This window comes from Corvus cornix, chromosome 1A (assembly GCF_000738735.6).
Source record: "Corvus cornix cornix isolate S_Up_H32 chromosome 1A, ASM73873v5, whole genome shotgun sequence".
Classification (NCBI taxonomy): Eukaryota; Metazoa; Chordata; class Aves; order Passeriformes; family Corvidae; genus Corvus; species Corvus cornix.
Genome location: NC_047057.1, coordinates 41,327,650 through 41,351,097, shown reverse-complemented (window position 1 = coordinate 41,351,097; position 23,448 = coordinate 41,327,650). Strand labels below are relative to the sequence as shown.

The 23,448-nt window shown below is 36.6% G+C and overlaps 1 protein-coding gene across 9 annotated transcripts in view; it reads left to right on the top strand.

Annotated features, from left to right (window-relative positions):
- The window catches only part of MGAT4C (MGAT4 family member C), a 333,638-nt gene that overhangs the window by 293,173 nt on the left and 17,017 nt on the right, over positions 1-23,448 (top strand). For 5 of the 9 annotated variants that reach the window (XM_010413780.4, XM_010413779.4, XM_010413782.4 and 2 more), the window contains one exon: positions 11,945-12,075. The exons of 1 other annotated variant lie outside the window; for it this stretch is intronic. In XM_010413780.4, the coding sequence (XP_010412082.1) occupies positions 12,066-12,075 (10 nt within the window). In that variant the 5' untranslated portion in view covers positions 11,945-12,065. The remainder of the gene's footprint in view (positions 1-11,944; positions 12,076-23,448) is intronic. 3 more of the 9 variants (XM_019279763.3, XM_010413783.4, XM_019279764.3) reach the window with 1 other exon arrangement.

The following is a 23,448-nucleotide window of genomic DNA, read 5'->3' as shown; positions in this document are numbered from 1 at the left end:
AGAACATTCAGGCATCTTGTTCAACAGTTATGGAATTAAAGAGCAATTCTCTGCTTCCTCAGGATAAGTGAAAACAAAATAACTTGTGCCTTTATTGCTATTATATCCCAGGGGCCAAGCTGAGAGTGAACACAGAGTTGTGAAGAGAGTGAAGAGACAGTTGAAGTATTTCCTAATTTTTGACTACTTGGCTTTCAGCACCGATACTGACCTTTTAATCCAATTTTGTTTATAATATTAAGAAATTGGACTATTTAACTTGCCTATGTTAGCTCTCTTTTAGAAGCTGAGAATCAAACCAAAACTGAACTCCTTTTATTTGTTTTTCTTCTTTTGTCTCTAGAATGCTGTAACATTCCTGTGTCTATGTCAATTATTCTCTTCAATGTTTTTTAACTTGCTTCTGGCATCTGAATTCTAATGGCTTAAAATTTAAGAGGCTTTTTTCTCATCATCATTTGTCCAGTACTTCTTAGCTTTAAGTATAGGTAACTATTACATGGTATGTGATCTTTCTTTTGTTTCCCTGAATAGCAAGTGTTGAGTTGAGGTCATCGATCATACCAGAATTGTTGCACATGTCAAGGTTGCATTCCAATTCTAATTTCAAGTATTCTTTTCATTTACAGCAAGTGTTTTAGTGAAATGTGTTTGTGTCACTTTTTTAGTTTTCTAGGACTAAATTTCCCTAATTCTTTTACAGCTATTGCTAGATAGAATGGGTAATGTTGAAAAAGATGGAAGAAAATGCTACAACATAAATATTTAATATAGGTTTATGTGGAGAAAGTATCATATGTTTCTGAAACTGAACAGCTATAATACATATGTACATACAGGTACATTTATGGCCCACTGCTAAGCTGAACGTATTAATCTTGTGATTCAAAGTTAGCTAAAGCTTCTTTTCATAACTGTATGGTATCATATTTTAAAAACCCCACACCAATATTTAGCATGTCTGATGTTTTCTGTTACACATTATTATCAAAAACTTTTCTTTGTACAATTGGAAAAATGTTATGACTTGACAAGTGATTTTCTCTCTGGAAGCAGTGATTTCATTGTCTCTTGTGAGAGTCTGCTCAGATTTAGTGAAGTTTATATAGTATTAAAAATATTTTTTCCCCTTTTTCACCCATATTCCTTCAAGACTTCCTGCTGAAATCACTGAATGTTCCCAAGTGGAGCTAGAGTCTTGCCATACACTAGAGACACAGTGAGGGTTCACTGAGAAGAAATGTTTGTTGTCACAAGGCCTTTGTGTGAAGAGGAGGTAGAAACAAACCCTTCTTCTTCAAGAGAGCTCTGTGGAGCTGAATTCCTCCCAGCCCATAAGATGCTGACAGAGAAAAGCATTTTTGATTTCTTTCTTTCAAAACAACTTTCATGCAGGCAAGAGGCTATCAGACTTTAATGATGGGAATGAAGAGAAAAAGGACAGCTTCATCAGGAAAGACTAGGTCAATACATAACTCCAAAACTGCTGGGCATGTAGGAATTAGATAGACAACACAGACTATGTATAAGGAAAACACAACAAAAGTATTACCTGGAGGGGAAAAAAGAAAAATCTTTACAATAAGAAAACTTTGTTTGCAATTCTATGCCTTGATTCAGTAGGCTAGCTAGAATATCCCAGGGAGACGATACCAGCACAAACAGATTACAACACAGTCCCTATATATATCCTAGCAGAATTCAGTTTTTTAGTCTCTTGTCATAAAATACAGTAAATGTTTCTGTGAGCAATACTCATATTTTTTTATAAACTAGATTATTAAGGGCAATGCTCCAATATCTTAATTAGAGATGGTGGCAGTTGAATTATGTGAAATTCTTCTGCTGTATTGGTAAGTTCTCACTAAGATTTTACAAAACTTTTTATTTGGATGCTTTTTGTTGAATCACATTAGTATTTCATAAGAAAGATGAAATGTACAGAGGAGTCTGATCGTACTGCTAGCCTCTAACATTACTCAAAAGATCACAGTTCGTTTCAACATTCTTTGTAAGAAATTTGGACAATTATGTACTGTGGCTTTGAATTATGGATCATTTACTCAATTCTTCTGATATGGTAGTTATAACAGACTATATTCTGATATCCTTTCACTAAAAATTTGCAAAACATCCAACACAGAATATTTCTAATCAAACATTAACTTCGACAGCACTGAAAAACAAGGGCTTTTTAACTTGCATTCAGTCTTCTATTTTTTAATGTGTATATGCATACACGTAATGCCTATATGATGCATATGTGTATGCATAACTTAATGCATATGTACATATTTAACTGCACCAGAATTAAATTTAAAAATAAACTAAAAACTAAAACTTTCTTTAAACAAAGTAAAAGTTAAAAAGAAAACCTCTTGCATTTGCTTTACAAAAACCCACCTAATCATCCTATTGTATGTTAGTTTGACCATGATCTATTAATTCCCCTTGCAACTCTAAGGGATAGTGATTTTTTCCTTTTTTATAGGCAGAAGTTTCTATAAACTTGAAAACTCAATATTTTCTGCTGCTTCGTATGCTTGGAAGGGATCTTAAGGGTTTCATTTCCCAAAATGTTGCCACCCAACTACTTTTTAGGGCTGTGTTATGCACAGAAATGGTGTTGAAGGCCTGAGGGTTACAATAAGAGCCTGCATACTCTCTGTCATAACCTGTCAAATTCCACAAATATTTCCCCTGTGAAGTTTCGAGCTTCTGATTGCTTGCAGAGCTCTGACCCCTGGTTTACAGCAGATCAACATAACTTTCCAACAAAAGGTTTTAACAAAGACAAAATCTCAAGATTTGAAGGTGGAGAAGGTGAAGAAGGATTTTTTTCCTTACAGTTATATCTGTAAGAATTATTGGTAGCTTTATTTGTTTATGTTGGTTTCATCTGTAATTTGAGGTGCAGCTGGTAACATCTGAGAACTTTCTCTTAATAAATCCATCCAGAGTTGTAGCATGATGACCAGTGCCTTTGATCTCCCCCACTTCCTTTTAAGGAAGTTTATATTCCCATTCTGTGAGCTTCTGCCCTGTAAATCTAAATTTTCTTAGATGGGAGAAGTGCTTTCTGATCCACAGAGAATGTGCAGCTATTTGTGGATTCTTTGGGATGTCATGCCTGCTGTATAGCTGTAAAACATTAGGTCAACAACCCAGAGGATAACCTTGGTTACCCTGAACTAGGGAGCAGAGCAAAGTGTCTTGACCTGGCTGACGCGGATTATCTGTAGGCAATACCTGCTGAACTCAGTTTTCCCAAGACAGGTATCAGCTCTGATATTTTGCTGTTTTGTTATTAAAAGAATGTCTATCTAATAAAAATACTCAGGTTTAAGAGGAAAATATATGTTCCTTAATGGAAACACATGAGCGATTTTCAGGTTATATATAAAGATGACATCTCCTTTTTTCTTAGAGAAACTGATCAATAAGACTTCAAATTTTTACTGTTAATACTGCCAAATTTTTGATCATATTAACATCTTTTTCCACCAATTACTTAGCTCTTGTCTTTAAATATTCAACTAAAATGCATAATAGTCCACTGTAGACTCCTAAAATGAAGCTCTGTGATGCATGTAAAGACTTATATAAAAATATATATATTTCAGTGATCTTTACCTAACAATGAAATAAGTTTTGACTTAAAATCCCCATCAATCACAGCATTGCTTTCATTATTTTTCTGAATTTAGTAATGCAATTGTAAAGCTATCTCACAATGGTGGTGAGATATATCTATAATCAGTAAACATTTAACATTTTGACTTTCGAAATATATAAATATACATACGTAGGAATTAGTGGAAAGCTGTTCATTATGCTGTTCACTGAGCGTTATTTGGGAACTGCAAGACTCTACATGATTCTCATTAAGTGAAATATCTGCAATGATAATATATTATTGTGCCATCTGCTTAAGAAATTGGTATAAATTAGCACTTTAATATTTGACCTAATATTAATCAGTACAATATAAACTATGTGCAAATCATGTATATCAGGATTAATGGATTTTCCAGGCTTGTCTGAAATTAAATTTGAATATACTCCAAAAGAATATTTTAGTGAAAAGTCTTCATAACACAGGTCTGCATTGTGGTACCCAGTCCTAGCCACAGCATCCAGCTGGATGTTGACATACAGGGATACCATCCCTCTGTGCCTCTGAGACCTATAGGGGAAATACATGTTTGTAGGTCAGAAATACAAGCATGGCACAGTCTACTGGCCCGCACATCTGGAGAAGAAAGGCAATATGGCAGTGGGTTGCACTGTGGCTCACTTGCCTACTCTCTACACAAATTGAGCAAATTACTGACTATTGCGACCAAGGATGTTCCCAAACTTGAGAAATCATTTCAGTCCTATTTGTGTCTCAAAGTAAGAAAGTAAATAAAGGTAATAAAAATAGGAAAAATAATTATATCTGGAGTATTAACACATTTGCCATTTAGAAATTTCTATGTTAACTATTGGATTATTAACTAAACTGTTGATTCCTTTGTTAAATGTGTATTCAGAAATTCGAAACACTCCAAAAATTTTATTGTTGAGATACTTCATCCTGGATACCACAATAATTATTTTTTCTAGCTCCAGTATGAAGCACATATTTACATTGAAAAGACAGTTTTGCACGAGTAGCCTGTGAACTGCAGGATGAATCAGAATATGAAACATGGAGCAACCCTTGCCAACTCTTGTGCATGTTAGCATTTTTTCAGGAGTTTTGCTGACTTTAATGAAATTCATGATGCACTTATGTATTAGTCATGTCAGAAGGACTAATCTGAAGGCATTTCTAGAGCAGCAGATAGCTCTGCTGCTTGTCCTAGTGACAGTGTTTCTGATGAGCCTGCAGGCTTGGAATCCTTTTCCGCTCTAATTGTAGTCTTGTTTTTCTTGACGTAGACACAGAAGTGGCAATGGATTGAGGGCCTTTGTATTGGTCTGCAGCAATGACCTCAGTAATCTTATCCACTAAGGTGGTGACAGGAGTCTCGAAAATAAAGACTTCCCTACCACTGTCCTCTCTGGAGCAATGAGAGAGGCTTCCCTATGTGAAGGTGAGGATTTGGTACCCATTATGTAGAAGCTGAGAGAGTTCAGAAGCTGTGTTTGCTCCTCTGCCCCAGGCAGGAGACTTACCTGCCCTATGCCTGTTTTGCTGCACGTACCTCTCTAACCTCCAGGTTCAGGGCTGTGCACAGCAGGACCTGGCTGGTGTTTACCTGTTCCTTCACATGCCAGCAGCTCTTGTCCTGCCTGATGCTCAGACACTGTTCCTGAAGGACAGAGGTAACCTGCCCGTCCCAAATGGGATCCTATCATAACTCCTTCCATAACTCCAGGTCCTGCCATCTATCCACTGAGCACCACAGAGGATACTACCCAGAGAGAAGGAAGGGCCACGCTGCCTAACATCTGGAGATTTAAAATTCACTACATCTGTAGAATCTGTAGATACCAGACACCTATTTCTTGTTTGTGTCTTTTTGGACATGAGGGAGAAATACAAATTACTGGATTGCCTTTTTTGGTTCAGCTGCCAGGCCCACTAAAAGACAGTATATCAGTGGACCTGCTACTGTGTGAACTCTGTTCCCTCTCAGAGCTGCTGGGTTCACAAAGGACTAAAGGTGACTCAGGATGATGACTGGACTGCCAGGGTTCTCTGCTTCAAGAAGTTTAGATTAGACAGAGACATTTAAGTCTGTTTTCCTGGGCTGAGAGAGAGAAAGAAGGTTAATGAAGATAGTAAACATTTTAATTTTGCTAGAATGCTTGAAGGTAGATGCCCCAGTGTACTTTCTTCTTGCTGTCTGCTGGTGTAGGGCAGTGTGAGGTGCTGGATGTGCAAGGTTCTGAAGGCAAGAAAAGACCAGAAGTGACTTACTGAACTTTCTATAAGGGAAATGTGGAATTTGTGCTCATGGCCTGCTAGTGTGTATGTATGCATGTTAATTAGAGTCTGTAGGTATAGTTTCTTTCATTAACATATCTTTTGGAAAAGAGAAAGGTAAGAGATACAGGGCTGCCAAGTACCTTTCCCAGAGAAAAGGATAACACTTTCAGTGAAGAAATGTTTCTTAATACCCATTCAAAATCTCTCCTGGAGCAACCTGATACTCTTTCTTCTGGTTCTATTTCTTGTTACTTGCAAGAGAATGGCACCCACCTGGCTACAATCTCCTTTCAGGTTGTCATAGAGAGAGATAAGGTCTCTCCTGAGCCTCTTTTATTCCTGAGCCTCTTTTTGTCCAGGATAAACAACCTCAGTTCCATCAGCACCTCCTCATCAGACTTGTGCTCCAGACCCTTTGCCAGCACCATTGTCTTTTGCTGGACATGATCCTCCACCTCAGTGTGTTTGTTGTAGTGAGAAGCCCAGACTGGAGGTGAAAGAAGAGCCCCAACCTTAGACTGCAAATCTAAGAAAAAGGGACTGCCCTCTGTGGACACATGCTGTGAAACTTCCACAGCCCATCCAGTGTGTGTGGTGTTTGCCAGCTCCTCATCTTCCCTGCATTTCTCCTTCTTTTGTATTCTGCACAGTATACACTGTGCTTTGTCCTCAGAGTTTTTCCACCTTTGCTGTACTGGGAGAGCAGCTTTGCAGTGTGAGGACAGGAATGAACAGCTCACCATGTAACATGGGCTGAGAGCCAGTCTCGCAGAGCAAGCTGGCAGTGTGGGATGTGCTGGGTGCAGAGCCTTCCACTGAGCCAGTCCTCCCAATAAAGTGCGGTTTTGCAGAGAACTATCCTTCAGCAGGTCTCTTTGCTGGGGACAGAGATGCCCCTCCACATTCTCTTTCATATGAAGTGCCTGACAGGGAAAATTCACTGTGAGAATGTCAATGCTGTTCTAAGGGTCTGATATTCCATGGGGATCTAACTAACAAGCAAAGATCAGTTTTCCAAAGTTTTTCTGGAGAGGGAATAGTCCAGGTTGTGAGGAAGGGAGTATGGTGGAAAGATGCATGTCAGGTGATGGGAGGAAAGGCTTGGTGCAAATGTCTCAAAGAGGGTGTCCCGTATAAGAGTTCCAATCATAACTGCCTTTGAGCTAAATCGCTGGGCTACTATATGGGGACGGCAGAGTGGGGAGAAGTCTTTAAAGCAAAATGAACTGCCTACAAATAGTGAGATTCAGAAAAATGCTGAGAATTTTATTTGAAGTCTAATTAACCATTCAAAAGTGGCTCATCAGTAGCCAGTAAAAATTTATATTTTGCATAATATACTCTTTTGTGAAGGGATGCATTAAATGTCCAGGTGGTTCAGGCAACAAAAAATTACTTCGTTTTGAATGTAGTCATACCTCAAGAGTTTAACAGAAAGCAGTATAGGAGAACACACAAAAAAAAAAATTTCTTACCAAGGTGCTTGACTTTCCTTCTGAAGTGATAATGTAAAAATATTGCATTGGTCATTTTCTCGAGCACCTGGTGTTTATACATGAAAGAATTTTAGTCAAATATTAAAGCAAAAGATTATAAGAAACAATTTCTTTTATGAGTTTCTGAAAACCAAAATTGCTTTAAAACTATTACAAACTGGTTTTGGCTCTCTTTCAACCAAAACTACAACCTGTAAGCTTTCAAAATATTTTCTAGAGGTTGATAAAATATCAAAAAGGAAGTAATTAACCTTTTATATGAGTTGTACTTTATTCTTAGTATGTTCTCACATGGCTATAGATTTCTTACAATCTACTAAAGTCAATTTAAGAGCACTTTCAGTTTCTAGAAGCTCAGTTCAAAAGACTTTATGCATTATTACTGAAAAGCTTTTGGTCTATTTAAACTGTATATCATAATTATGCCACAAATACGTCTCTAAGTAAAGCATCAAATTAGATAATTTTTATAATGCCACAATTTAGCCATTCAATATCTCTCAAATTCTAACATACAGGAAAATTCTCCTATTCTGTCAATGGTACTTCTAAATTTAATTTGCCCATCTTTATTCTGAAAAAATAATTTTATTTTTATAAGGACTATGAAAAATAAAACATGAAAGTAACTTATAAATGAAGGAAGCTGAACTTTAAGTGCCATCATTCAGTAAAAGAATTTTCAGTTATATTTTGTCAATGTAAACATGTTTACTACTTCAATTGATATGACTGAGACCTTTTCTTTGAGAACCAAACTGAAAATACTACAATACATTTACAGTCACACAGTAAAGTGCATAAGTGTGAAAAAACATTTCAGATGTTCATTCGGGGAAAACATTACATTCATAAGGTGACTGAGAAGAAAAAAATCACTTGTGAGACCAACCTGTTTTTCCATGATTTTGCTGGCCATGTAGACCTTTTCCCAGCACAATATGTCATGGTGTGAGTTGCTCACATGTGTGTGTAGATGTATGGCACTGCAGAACACTAGAGCTGTTCACTTGGCTCCAAGTATTGACTTTGGAAAAAAAAGAATAAGTTTATGAAACGTTTGTCCTTTGGAGAAGTTTGGGTTCAGATTGGGTTTGTAGTGGTTTCTGATTTTCAACACCCCCTTCACCCGCACCCCACTTCCCAGGAAGGTACTTCTGACATTTACACAAGATTAACACTGGAATAATTTTGCCAGTCTGCAGAAAGCAATCATTTCTCCTGCCCAGTAAATAAGAAAGAGCATTTTGTTCTATAAACCTAGCTACTCAAAGATAGATAGATAGATAGATAGATAGATAGATAGTCTTGTTTGTATTTCTGCTGAAATGGAGAAAGAAAACCAGTGGTTTGATTTGAACACATATATGAAAATCTTCTTACTATTTGAATGCAGTATGCAAAAACAATTACTAGAAATTCATCTTACTAAATGAGTAGCATAGATGATTGAAAAGATTAAATGTCTTTTGACAGACACTGACTGTTTAGGAAGAAAGGTGCAATTCTTTTGCAGTTAAAAACCATAGAGTGGCTTTGTAAAACTTTATAATACCAAAAAATAAAATTAAACAGGAAAAAAAGAGTCAATGCAGACACCTATTAAAAAACATATTTAAGTCAAAATGGAAGATAAAAGTAAAGGTTTTAAGAACCCCAAGTGTAACTTTTAATATCTTATTAAATTCTACTGGTAAGTCTTTCACATATGTGTGTTAGCAAGCATTTATTTATTCACAGATGCAAAAGGAATAGTACTTAAAATTATGATATGGGCCAATTTTAAGTTCAGGAGAATTGGAGGTCATGTTAAATTATTTCTTAAAACCACTCAGGTAAGGCTTTAAATACTCCAGCCCATCTTGCAGACATGAAAACTTCTCTATTGCTGTGAAAAACAATCAAAGCTGATATCAGCTGTTAAATGTAAAGAAAAAAATATGTATGAAATAATTTTATTTATTTGTTTTATTTTTCTGGACTTAGATTCATAGATTTCACTAGGCAAATTGAATTTAACATCTTCAGAAAAGATTTTATAAATTCCTGTAAGTTATACTTGATCTCTCTGGAAAATGTCCCCCTGTTTACACTTCAGAAACAGCCTTTGCTGAAAGAGATGAAACCATGTAAAAACAGCCCCTTTGCATCCCCTGCTTTCCTTCCTGAAATCCTTAGGCAGCCCTAGAGGTAGGTTCACACCGGGCAACAAGAGCCGGGACTGCCCGGTACAAATACCGGCTGACTTGGCACAGTACTCCTCACATCTAGCAGAGCTTTGCTCTAGAAACAGAGCAGGTTCAATGAATGGGCTTCAGAGCAGCTGGCAGCATTCATTCCTGGCAGATGACAAAAGGAGATGTGTGCCATGCAAAAGCCTCTTGCTAGGTTTCGAGGTATTAAAGAAAAAGTAATGGAAGAATGTGGCACAGGGACAGGCTTGCCTATCATCCATGAGGACAACTAGAAAGAGAAAAATCTTTATGATTATTTGATAGATTAGAAAAAATATTGGTGTGAATTATAAGACATTGCCCTTAGCAAAAATAAATATGGGAACAATATATTATGGATATGCAACATATGAAAATCAAAGCCATTTAAAAAATTATTTAAGAATAATTTCCAGGCATGATTCTGAGTCTATTTTCAGTAGCTTATACACATTAAAAAAAGAATCAGCTTTTGATCTGTAACTGGAGAGAAATTAAGAAACAGCATTCATTGTTTACCTTCCTTTTCTTTGTCTGTTGATATAAAAAATTAATCTGGGGGAGGCAAACTTAAATTGAAGAACAATTTCTGAGATGGCAGAAAAAGCTGATTTCAGTATATGTGTGGCAATTTGCATAAACCAAGGATCTTTCTTTCAGCCTTCTCCAAAAACAAAAAAGGGGGGGCCTGGGGGGCAGTATAATTTTGGCCTATTTACTATTTGATCAGTTTGGTTTCTGTCGTTCCTACTCCTCTATCACAAGCAGAAACTCCTCAATGAGAAGTCACTGCTCTCTGAGACATGAGCCAGGAGCTAGAATTGTTATTATCTGTGGAGAATATTATTGTCACATAGTGGAAGCACTGCACTATATAAATGTCAGACATTAGAGCTAAGTTATATATTAATTATTTTTCAGTGACTAGGGTTACACTTCTGCAGATTTGGATTTTTCAGCTTTTTTCCCTTTTTTTTCCTTGTATGCATGCGCACAGCCTCATGACGAACGGCCAGAGATAAGGCTACAATTAGCTGACACTCTAAGAATCTTTGCTCCCTACAATGCTTAGTGCTGAGATAACTTTCATTGCTGAGAGCCTGAGGATGCATGCAATTTAGACATGAGTTCTGCTTTTCCAAATTATGCTCTGATTTTTTTTTCTTTTGGTGGTTTGACATGCTCTCTGCAGCATTATTATTATTATTATCATCATCATCTACGATTTAACACCTCTCTTTTTATAGCTGCTTTAAAGTCCCCACAGTCTAAACAAATACACCACTGACCATCATTTATGTCTACAGTAATAAAAGAATTTATCATTTCAGCAATTTTCTCAGCTATTAGTAAAGGGAGTTTTATGCTCTCTACTCAGGCTTCATTTTGTTCTGAAGACCAAGGGGTGCTTTAGTATGTGGAGGAATCACAGAAGCAATCTATCTGTCTACTCAAATTTTGTGTTTAACGGGTAACATCACTAAGGATTTAATGGCAAAGGACAGGCTGAATCATTTATCTTAGTACAGCATCCCTATGCTGTTTTCATTCCAACAGAGGGAACTTATAAAACTATAATTTTAAGTGAGACTGTAATTTCTCATTTCAGCACAGGATAAAAAATTCTCTTCATTTTATCAGCAGAATTATTCCCTTCCCTTCCCTTCCCTTCCCTTCCCTTCCCTTCCCTTCCCTTCCCTTCCCTTCCCTTCCCTTCCCTTCCCTTCCCTTCCCTTCCCTTCCCATTATTCTCCACTCTTCAGGTATCCTTTTTAAAGCATTTTCTTCTGCAGTTTGTAGAACAGCTTCTAGGAAAATAAGAAATACGTTCTCATATTCCTAATGTGCCACTTATTGTAGCACTCTCCCCTTTTTATAGCTGTTCAATAATGCTTTTGGAATTAGTGTAATCTGATTTACTTTTGATGAAAACATTACTGGTTTATTGGAGATTCACAGGCAGATTTTCAGCTGGCTATACTCATTCGAATAAGGTGTCTGAAGAGATAGCACACTTCAAGCTGTGATTTTCCTTCCTTCTATTTTCTCCTTTTCACTTCTTATTTCTTCCCAGATACGAATTTTGAACTACTGTTGAGGGTGTGATATGAGGATATGGGTTACCTGAACATTGGTAGCACTGACTATTAACTATCAGATTCTAAAATACAGATGACCGAATATCATTTACATTTAATTGTATTATGAATAATAGAATAACTTTCCCATTGATCTAAACTGGTAGTAATTACCATAGTCGTTCCTAATAAAGTTGATGAGATTTGAAAAGTGTATTTTCATTTCTTGTCTTTCAGTTTCTGACTTGGATCTCCAAATGGTAAGGCATTCTACTAGGAGAGTTTTCATGTCTTTGTTATGAGCTGTTGCATGATGACTTTACACTGAAGTTTTCAATTCCTGCATCGGGTGGCACAAATGAAATGTTGTAAGTGTTTTTATGACTTTTTTCATATTTAATTGTCATATTTAATACTAGGTAATTCAATTGTAGCTTTAGTTCTCTACTAATGTCAGAGATTACAGCCTGAGAGTTCCAGATTAGACACCTGGGCAAGAAAAATCTACCCGAAGGGCAGGGCAGCATTGGAACAGGGTATCCAAGAAGGTTGTGGAATGTCCTTGCAGATTTTTCAAGTGTTGGCTAGACCATCACAGCTCACCTTTTCTAGTCTTGGTTATAGTCCCATTCCATGCAGGAATTGACCTTTATGAACTCCATTGACAGCCCTCTCAACCAGCACTTCTATCTTGGAAATGGGAATGCTGTGACTCAGTAAAACAGAAAAGGTGAAAAGAGTCAGCCGCCATCACAAGGGCTGAATATCAGGATAACCATCCTGGAGAATTAATGTCTTGGGACTTGTCAGTTTTCAGGAACTGCTCAATATCACACCGACATCCTGTAATATAAAGGGATGATGATGAAGGTGATCACTTCTCTTACCTAGTTGGCACAGTGCAGAGAAGTGTATCACAAACCAGAGTCTCATTTCCAAGGCTTTTTTTAGTCTGGTAAGGAGTTGCACCATTGTTTGCTCTGGACTGTCTGCAAATTACATAGTTGTGTCCTTGTGACCTGAGTCACACAGTCTTGGCAGGACAAACAAGGAACTTAACCTAGGGATTGTTCAGCCAGTCTTTAAACCTCATATATCACTACATTATCATCAAAGGATAATTCATAGCCAGCCTTTTGTAACTGTCAAGTATTAATGGAATTATAACTAATATTTTTTTCTATGTAAATTCATTGTTTCCTCTTTGCCATAAGCAAATGTGTCATTCCTGCTACACCTCAGCATAAATAAAGTTATTACAGAGCACAGTACAGTCCTTCTGTTCTTATATTTTCACATTTCACTAATGCAAGCAGACTCACTAACAAAACTATTTGAAATGTATGGTCTCCCCAAGTGCCTTTACTATAGTAAATGGTCCTTGATGCATTACTGAGGTTCATCAGTGAATGTATAAAAAGAAAAATTTCCTTTTTATATTTTTTCTAATGCTAAAAAATCAAAAATGCTGATAGGTTAAACTTGAAATTCTTCTTACAGAAATCTGCAGCAAAGGGAATTGTTGTTACCTTATAGAGTGACTGCATAAAATGAAGCACTTAGGTAGAGTTAAAAAACCCCACACCTCCCCACAAATAGCGTTCATCATATTTTTCTATTAATGGGTATGCCATTATACTTGTGTGTGCTAATGTTGTTTCTGCTGCTCAAATGAAGCACTCCATGCAGTGTTTCAGCTAACAGTGAGCAAAAACAATACTTTACTATGAAATCTCTATTGTAGTTTGCATTTTACCTCCTGTTTGATACAGATAAATTCTTTAGCTGTGCCACATTTTTCCTCAAGATTGGGCAGATCAGTGAGGACCATAAAATATTAGTATGAAAGCTTAGAGAATTAGATATGTCTGTGACTGTAGGTTTGTCTTGTTGGTAAATCTTTCTCAGTCTAACCTATTTCTACGTTTTAACTCCATCAGAAAAGATGCACTGTAAAAAATATTATGTCTGTTTAGATTAAAATATATGTGATTTTTCAGACAAGAGAAAGGGTATTTTTTTTTATTTAATGCTCCAAGTTTATTTAAGAATTTTATACATTTTTTACTAGTTTTGTTGTCAAAAGCAGACCTGATTGCCAGTATGCCATTTTCTTTTATTTCTCCAATCATCACACTATCCTGCAGATCACGTGGAGCTAGGTGAAAGGGTAGAAGTAGGGAGAAAGAAAATTATAGCTTAATTTGTAATCTTGTGCCACCACAGGGAAAAGATACTTAACCAGCTAGTTGCCTTGGTGGGTAAGATGTGTGTCACAGGAGAAGCTGTTGAGAGACCTCGAGTTTTTGAGTAGGCCCTGTGATTTGGGGATTGAAGAGGAATGGGAAGTTATCACGCCATCTTCCTTTCCAACACCTTTTTTAGCTTATGCATTTAGGGCTTGCTTATATTAAACTAGATGGTATCAAAACTTCTGTCCCAAAGGTGGAGGATTGAGTGGACCTTTTCTTTGGTTGAGAGATAGTTTCTTTTATCTTCCTTGTTGCACTATCTTGTATTTCTTGGTATTTCTTTTAGTTAACTGCTATTAACATGGTTTAGTTAAATAGAAACAACTCTTAGGCTGAGGAGGCAGCCATTTTTTTCAAATTAATGTTAGCCTGTGCTGGGCAGATTTTAATGAATTATCCATGTAGCAGCATAAATGGGAATGGGCATCCTGACTCTGCAATGAAAAGTAAAAGTAATTACACAAGAACAGGTCATGCTAAATGTCCTTGAACAACAATAAGCTGTCTCTAATTACTAGTCTGTGACAATGTGGATTTTTACATCTTTGGAAAATTAATTGTATAGCACTAGGAAGATTTTGCATTTTTCCTCCTACTTGACTCATGCTGCTTGCCATGCATTTGTTATTTACATTTTCCTTTGCTTACTACTGTGATGGGATTCTATCAACCTGCTTAAAATAAAATTTGGAGAAAATGGCTCTACTTGTCTAGACTTCTCAAAATCTAAAGCAGTATCTAAAGACAGGAGTCACCTTACCTAACTTTACTCTTGAAAAAGTGGAGTAAATGGAAAGGGACAATTTGCCTACTCAGAACACCTTTCTGAAACAGCTATCTTAGCATTCATTTAATTACTTTATAATGAGTATCTGTGTAAGCAGCATGGATTATGACTAATGCTTAGGTGACTAAAACCAGAGGATGAATTCTTTCCTAATGCTTGGAATTGTTGCTGTTTCTGCTCACAGCACTATCAACCAGCTTCAAGGTACTGCCTTCATAGCTCAAAGTGTGGTAGACAGTGACATAACAACTAATTCTTGGTTTTATGCCTTGTCTAGGCTTGGTACTACATTGGTAATTCCAGTCTGTCTTTTTGATTATCCTATAAAAAAACATTTCCCATCAAAATTCCTTGTTAAATGTATACATCCACCAACAATGGGGACCCAAATCTCACGATCTCCATCCCAGACTCCCTCAAATTCACTATCTAATATTGTGTTCCTGAAGTACACCCAGGAGATTCCAAATTTGGTGAGGTTTCTGGGCTCCACACATATTTTGCTCATTGCCAGTATCTTCCTATGTGCACTGCTAATGGTTTGCTTAGAGGATTTCCAAAAGTCATAAGGGGTGAGGACTTTCTGGTGAGGCATAAGCAGGACAATGAAACACTTTTGACATTATACTTTCCATTCTTATGAGAACAACACTTTTCTCAAAATGTTAGAAAAGAAAGTTTCAAGGAGACTTGCTACCTTCTAGAAGACACCATAATATTCCTCTTGAGGTGACCAGAAACCCTATTGTACAAAACAGTTTTGTCCTGTGCCCAATGTGCCTAACAGATCAGAGCTAAGCTGACAGTGGTGGGTGAGAACACTAATCCATGGAATCTAACTGGTCTCATCCCTACCAAACTTTCACTTTTTAACCTTGTCTTTCGTCTATTAAAAATAAAGAAAAAAGGAAAAGCAGCTTTCTTTTAGTCCAGAGTAGAATGAAACACCAAGTCATCTGTTTCACAAGAGGAACCAAGCAGTTTACTATTTCATGTTGGCCTTTTGCATAGTGTTAAATGAAATCACACATTGCTCAGACTTTCTAATTAACAGTATGCTGTGTGGAGGAAGTCTTTCAGTAATTAACCTTTCAGTTAATCAAAGTACATTTTCTACTTCTCTCCATCTTCAATCTATTTCATGTTTTTTCTCCCTTTATTTCTTATTATTTACTTTGCAGTCTAGATCTTGCCTTTGAAATACTAAGATCAAGTCCCAGATTCACAGCTATCAAAATTTTGAGCTGCACTGTAAGATAACAGGGAAGGGTAAAGCTTATTTTAATTCTAATAATTCTGAATAAAATATCAGTTTTAGTATGATAGAAAAATAACTCTCATGAGCCATTTTTCTTGGCTGAAATCATATACACTAATAAAGGTGTTCTGATTTTCATTCAAAATCAAAGGCTATTCACTTTAGGAATGTAGAACTCTTTTTGTAAAGCGAGACATAATTGATCCTTATGTATACAATAGAACTTCATCAAACTGAAAACTGAGCTCATGTATCGCCTGCAGATTTTCTCTTAATTTTCCACAATGTTCCAGATTCTTAAGCATTTCTTAGGTAGTAATATTTTTCATTTTATTCTATAAAAATATGGAGTCATTTATAAATAAAATGTAGTACAAAGAGGAGGCTTACAAGCCAATGTATACAGATTTGAAAGTATAGAGAGGTCAGGTAAAAATCCTGAAATAATTGTCTGTTTTATAAAGTAATAAAAAGAGTGGAAACTCTTTAATAAATGTAGTTTCTCCAGCAAAGAATAATATTTCTTTTTCTCTCTTGTATCCACTTAAGGAAGTAGAATAATGTATTGACTATGTGGAAGAGACTAGTTGCCAAATAGTCAGCCTAAATGATCTCCTAGTTGATGTTTTATCAATATTTTTGCTGAATTAATTAATCATTACTTCATACATGTGTGTTTGCGTATTTTTATCTTACATAAACTTAGAAAAGCCTAAAAATAATCTTCTAAATAGAGAGCATGTAGTGACAGGACAAGGGGAAATAGATTCAAACTGAAATAGGGCAGGTTTAGATTAGATATGAGGAAGAAATTCTTTACTGTGAAGGTGGTGAGGCACTGGAACAGGTGGGCCAGAGAAGCTGTGGCTGCTCCATCCCTGGAAATGATCGAGGCCAGGTTGGACAGAGCTCTGAGTAGCCTGGTCTAGTGAAAGGTGTGCCTTCCCATGGCACACCCCCATGGGGGCTTGGGACTAGATGATCTTTAAGGACCCTTCCAATCCAAGCCATTCTATGATTCTATGATCTAATTATTGAAATATTTTATATTTTTGCACTAAGTCATTGCACACTCTAAGCCAGTATAAAAACGCAAACTTCACTGTCATGTAGTTTAACAGAAACAACAAGCAATGAAAAATCACTGTGTACTTACTGAGCTACAGGACATGAAATATTCATGCAAAATAAACACAAAAATGTAGGTAAGGTATAATGTCTAATTTATTTCTGATCATCTTTGTTTCTGTAGACACACTAATAAAAAATAACTAGGATGTTTACTGTACACAAACTTGCTGAAATATACTTCCTTTAGGCAACTAACTTTTCAAGCATCATATTAAAATAATGTATTGACATAGCTCAGTGGAATCACAGAAAGGTATTATTTCACCTACTGATGTTACAAGGTTATATCATGTTGATGTTATAAGATTTGTACAGTCAGAGGTCAAAAGAACACTAAAAGCCTAGGCTGATATCTACAGTCCAGATGTATTAGAAAGTGACACAGAAAATGATAGGTTTATATTAGAATCTCAATGGCCATTAGAGCTCAAGCCTTCAGTGGTATAAAAATTTCAATAATATTGAAATTCTTCTACTTCTCCTCCTAAGCCCAAATTTAAAAAGTACTGCATATATCCTGAGCAACTATTAGATACTATGTCATACTGAGAGCTGATGGAACCTAAAAACATAGCTGCATTCTGGCTTTTGGTTTCATGCTCTCTCATGAAGTCACCAGGAAGAGTGTGAAGCAATCACATTATTTTCCATGTAACTTCACAGGTCTTCTTGAAGTGCCTACTCCCAAAATTCATGGTGAAACATTAAAAATACCCCAAGCATGTAGAAATTTTGCCAGCAAAGAATTCTAAAAATGTTCTAGTACATAATATAAGCCACTCTTACTACCATATTTACTTCAATCAAAGACTGACAATTAAGAAAACCAGTTTTTGTCTTTTCCCCTTCATTATTCTTCCTGTGCTTATTATCTTCATTAAGGATTCATATAAAATTAATAACTGTAAACTTAAAACAACAGAAGCCAAGTATCTGTCTGATTTTCCGCTTGCAGGCAATTCAGCCATTTTCCTCTAATTTACTACAGTTATATGTCTGAGTCACATATTTCCAAGATACAAATCAGCAAGTCACAGTGTGCTTGCTTGGCTGCATTTGCAGATATGTTTAGTCCCACTTCCCTAATCCACACACAGAAGAGCCTGTCATAAAACTTAGTTGCTAAATATTTACAGTTGAAAACTATTGATCATCAGCAATACTGTGAATAATTTCTTTCCCAAGGACATTGTGCCCGCAGTTGATGAAGATACATCCGTGGTCTCTGCAGCTTCCATTAAAAAGCATATTCTCACACAGCTTGCAGCAAGAAAGCAGGGCTTCAGCTTGCATAGCTGCTGTTCCAGAAGGCAAATATTGTAAATAATGAATGTTCCCCTTCCTCCTCCTTTCCTTACCTTTTATATCTGAGCTGACATTATATGGTACAGAATATCCCTTTGATCAATTTGGGTCAGCTGGCCTAGTTGTGTCCCTTCCCAGGATTCTGCCAACCCCCAGCCTACTGAATGTGGACAGACAGCCTTGGTGCTGTGCCAGTGCTGCTCAGCAGCAGCCAAAAACCACCAGTGTGTTATCAGCACCTTTCCAGCTACCAATGCAAAGAACAGAACTGTGAGGGCTGCTGTGGGAGAGTGAACTCCATCTCAGCCAGACCCAATACATGGGCTGAGTACCCCGTACTGCATTGAAATGAAACAGCTCTCTGACTTACTGTCCTGCCATACAGAAAATTTATTCCACCTGAAATTTGTTCCCCCATTAACACAACTTAATGGCATGAGTCCACTATGGCTGTTAAGCTCTTCAATGGGTATCTCTTGCAACTTTCATATATCCTGCAGTAAAGCTATTAGTTACTCACTGTGTGGCATACAGGTAATAGTCTGTCTGCTTTGTGCTGTACTGTGATGAATCTATTAAATAGAAACTCTAGAAGCAGCAAAATCATGTTCTGGCTAAAGCCAGGGCGGAAGCAGCAGAGTCTGATACCTGGAGAACTGGTTTGTGAAATGCACAGAGGGAACTATCTTGGGACAGACAAGCACACTCAAGATTTTTAACGGAAGCAAACTTGTAGCAGTCTACTGCAGACAAGATGTGCCAGCCATAGTGCCATAGATGGGGATGATAGAGGATGTGACCTTGTGTTATTGTAGAATTAAGACATTTCTGTGCTGAGGATATGTGCAGGTCTGTGCTGTAGTTCCATGTTTTGGAGATAGAGACAGCAGCTTATTGTTTATGTGCTGTCCTTAAAAAGGAAGCGAAAGGAAATTACTAAGGGAATGTGAAAGGAATTCCTTCCTTTGGGTACCTATAACTGAGTATGACATCTCAGGCTGGTTTTGTAGCCAGTGAAGAGAAATGAGCATTTTTGAGGCACAATTCATCTGATATATTTTAGAAAATTGTCCTTTAGTGAGATGAATGACAGTTTAGAAATACTTACTTTTCTTCATTGGCTATAAATGGAGACCAAGTGGGACTAGCTCAGGCACTCACATCACCAGTGTCTGTGTTTGGCCAAGCAAATACCATTTTAAGAAGACAACGAAGCACAACTCCAATGAGTTCTCAAACAATGGGGCATACATCCAATGGGCATAACACCCAACAATCAGTAGTGGAGGAGTGGCCTGAAAGTATCGCCTCAGGAACTTTGTGCATCTATCAATAAAGTTATTATGTGTTCTTTTGCTGTAGTCATTCCTGAAAGCCTTATTTGAAAAGGTGCCACGTCTCTTGTCCTTAAGGTTCACTAAATCTATTTACATTGTAATTCATTAGAAAAACAGAGGGTACTGAGATTTTATGAGTGTTTACAGCAGTGTTTCTTGCCAATGCTGAGTTAGACTGTTATTTTCCCTGAGCTCTCTGTAATATCACTGGTGGTGAGAACCCTCTACAGAAGGTGATTCAAAAGGATATGGCAAGGCTGGTGCTTTAAAGGAACCGGTTTGAGCAAAGTGGAACGCACATCATTACAGAAGACTCACCATTAAACTTATTTCTGCATTTTAGGAGCTATTTAAAAAGCTAGTGTACCTACAAAGGACAAATTTGGGAAGTGATGTAAAATAGAGAATAAAAAGGAAATTATTTTTTCCTTGCCATGGAGATTTTGTTTCTGTTCTTTTTATTTTACTCTATTTAAGATACTGTGGATATTCTGGTTGTTTTTCTTCTCAGTAAAAATGCTACACTTTGCTCCTAGTACATAAGTCCAACTAAAATTTTAACTTATCAGTTGGTCTAATTTGAACTGTACTTGCAAAGGAATGCAGTTTTTCTAGTGAGAAACTCTTTTATAGCATTTCTTTTTCCCCAAACTCTAAAATTCTCTTTTCTTCCCAAACTACACTGTAGCTGTTGGCATTGTAAAAATGAGAAAAACAGATATTGAAAGTGCACATTTAGATTTATTGAGCTTATTCTTGACCATAAAGTGAGAAATTCCTTCCTGTCCATGTATTGAATTTAATTGAAATAACTGATTTATTTAGTAACCATATTTTTATATATTGATATAACTTAAGACACATAAAAGAGTTTTCTGTCACTAATGTGAAGCTATATTTAATAGCTTCTTCAGAGGAAAAGTGGATTGGAAGTTTATCTTAAAACACTCAAGAAAAAAACATCAAATATATTTATTAAAGATTTATTCACCTTCTGCTACTAAACTTTGATTATTTAACAATTTATTTGGAAAAATAAGGAATTCAAAAATATTTTTTGTATTAGAAACCTTGATAACCAATAGTATTATTATTGCCATGACTTGAGTTTATTTATAATAACTGAAAGATAGAATAGTAGAAAAAGTAATTTAAGCCTTTGTTGATCATCAAGTTTTCTGTGTGGCAAGGATAAAAAAGCCTATTTGGCACACATGACAGGTTGAGTATATCATCCAGATACTTTGTTGATGTTTTTTTGTTTTGGTTTGTTTTGTCTTGTTTTCAAGAAAGGCAAGGGGGAAAGTTTTTTGCTTAGGTTACAAAATTATCCAAGGCACAACCTAACAGATCCCACCAAACATAATGCTAATAAAACATAAATTGAAGCTAAAAGTAAAATGAATTAAACATCTCCTAGAAAAATGGGAAACTAATCTTCTACAAGACAGAAGTAGTAACACCTTCTCCTTCGCCACTATCCCTTTGAATAATGGTGCATCAGTTCAATGAAATCAGGCTTCAGCTGAATAGCAGAGATTTCCACAGGCACAGGCTTTGGAGAGATGTTCCCTTCTCAAATGGAACTAGTTTTACTTGACAGGTCACAGAGATAAAGGGCAGCATGGCCCTGCTCACTGAACTCAGCTTTAGATAAGTCGGTGTGCTTGCAGAAATCCCATGCTCCTCAGTTTCATGGATCTGAAATGCCTGTTAGCTCGGCATGTAGCTATTCATCCAAGGCCTCTTCACTCTGCCTAGACTCACTTTTATGAAGTCTGTGGGAAATCTGATGATTAAAGTTGAATTCATCATCAGGGCAATTGAAAGCTGCTAGTGCACCTGGTCTGCTTCCTTTCTATGAAGGATTTATTCACAAGGTCTCTAAACTAATATTAACTCAGAAGGCAAAAGCAGTGCTGATTCTGGCAACAGCAGCTATTTACTCCTCCCACTGCACATCCTGTTTAGCTTGCATGATCATATTGCATTAGAGTACAAGATAATGTTGCAGATTTTAGGTACCTCTAAGACCATCTTCCTTCCTTGCACAGTCAACATCAATTAATGTAATAGATCAAGGCCAGACTGTTCCATAAATAACACAGTCCACTCAACAGCAAAAATTATTTTAGTTCTTTCTTGCTAAAAACCAAACTAATGCAAGCAAGACTACTGGTTTTTGAACACCTGAACAGCTTTGGAGATATAAGTTGTGTTTCTGCTAGTTAGCTTGACTGCAGAGTCAAAGCAGAAGATAACTAATTTTGGATGTGTTTTGTCCACACATTGGATTGCTCCTATTGGAAAAAAATTATCAAAATTATATTTTTATGTGACTATAGATGAAGACACAAAATGTTAAAAGAAAAATTAAAAGTGACAAATAGCAGCATTTTATAAAGAATTTGTTTCATTTTATATATGGTTATTCATCAAAATTTACTGAAGTGTGTTTTGTTCTTTTTTTCTTTTTTAAGTAATAAGCCAATTGTTGGTCACACACCCCCATCCATAGTTTTCTAAGCCTTCTCTGTAGAATGAGTTATTTTATTGATCAGGAAGCTGGTGCCTGAGTGCTCATTGGAAAGCCTTAATGAAACTCTTATCTTAGAAAGACATTAGTAGTATGGCCAGTGAAAACAAATTTTCTGGCATTTAATTTTCTAATTATTTTACATTATTTCCCAGGGGTACCATGACCTCCACAGATACATGGCTTTGTGCAAATATCCAATTATATGGTAGAATCTCATGAGTTTGAGAGTTGCCCCTTAAAAGTTAGCCAACTTTCTAAAAGGACTTTTTTACTCTTCTGAAAAAGTTAAACCTAGTCTAAGTAGATGGTAAAGGACCCAACCATGCCATTAATTAAAAAAAAAAAAAAAAATTAATAAAAAAAAATGTAATAAAAATATTTGGAAGTCACCCAGTAAAAAAAGTATTTACTTTTTGATCTTGTCAGTATCCCCCAAATTCAAATAATTATGTAATCTCTGTGAAACAATATGTAAGGATGCCAGGTAAAACATTGTTCAATACTTGACATAGGTCCATTATTTCCAACACCAAGAGTATCTCCTCAGAAGTGAATACTTATCACAAAAACTATCACTTGTTCCTGATCAGATAAAATCCCTCAACATTGTGCAGCTCTGGTAATGCTGCCTTCTGACGAGCCACAAACACTGTGAAGCAAGAAGAGGATGGAGAATTTTTGTCACAACTCAGTCCCTAGAACCCTCTTTAGGGTTAAGGTTACATCAAATGATAGGTTGATACCAGTCACACATATATACAACTGCATGGAGGCTCTTTGGTTTGTTTAGTTGAGGGTTTTTTTTGTCCACATCAGGTTTACAAATAACTAAATGATTGTAGATGACACAAACCTGAGAGGAGTGGCTGATATGCCACAGAGTTGTGCTGCAATTCAAAGGGACCTTGAGAGGCTGGAGAAATGGGCTGAGAGAAACCTTAAGTGTCAACAAGGAGAAGTTCAAAATCCTGCACTGATAGCAACCCCATACACCAGTATATGCTGGGGACCACCCAGCTGGAAAGCAGCTTAGCAGAAAAGGACCTGGCAGCGACAGTAGACATGAATTTGAAGAAGAGCCAGTAATTTGCCCTTGCAGCAAAGACTGTGGGGAAATAACAGAAGATTGGCA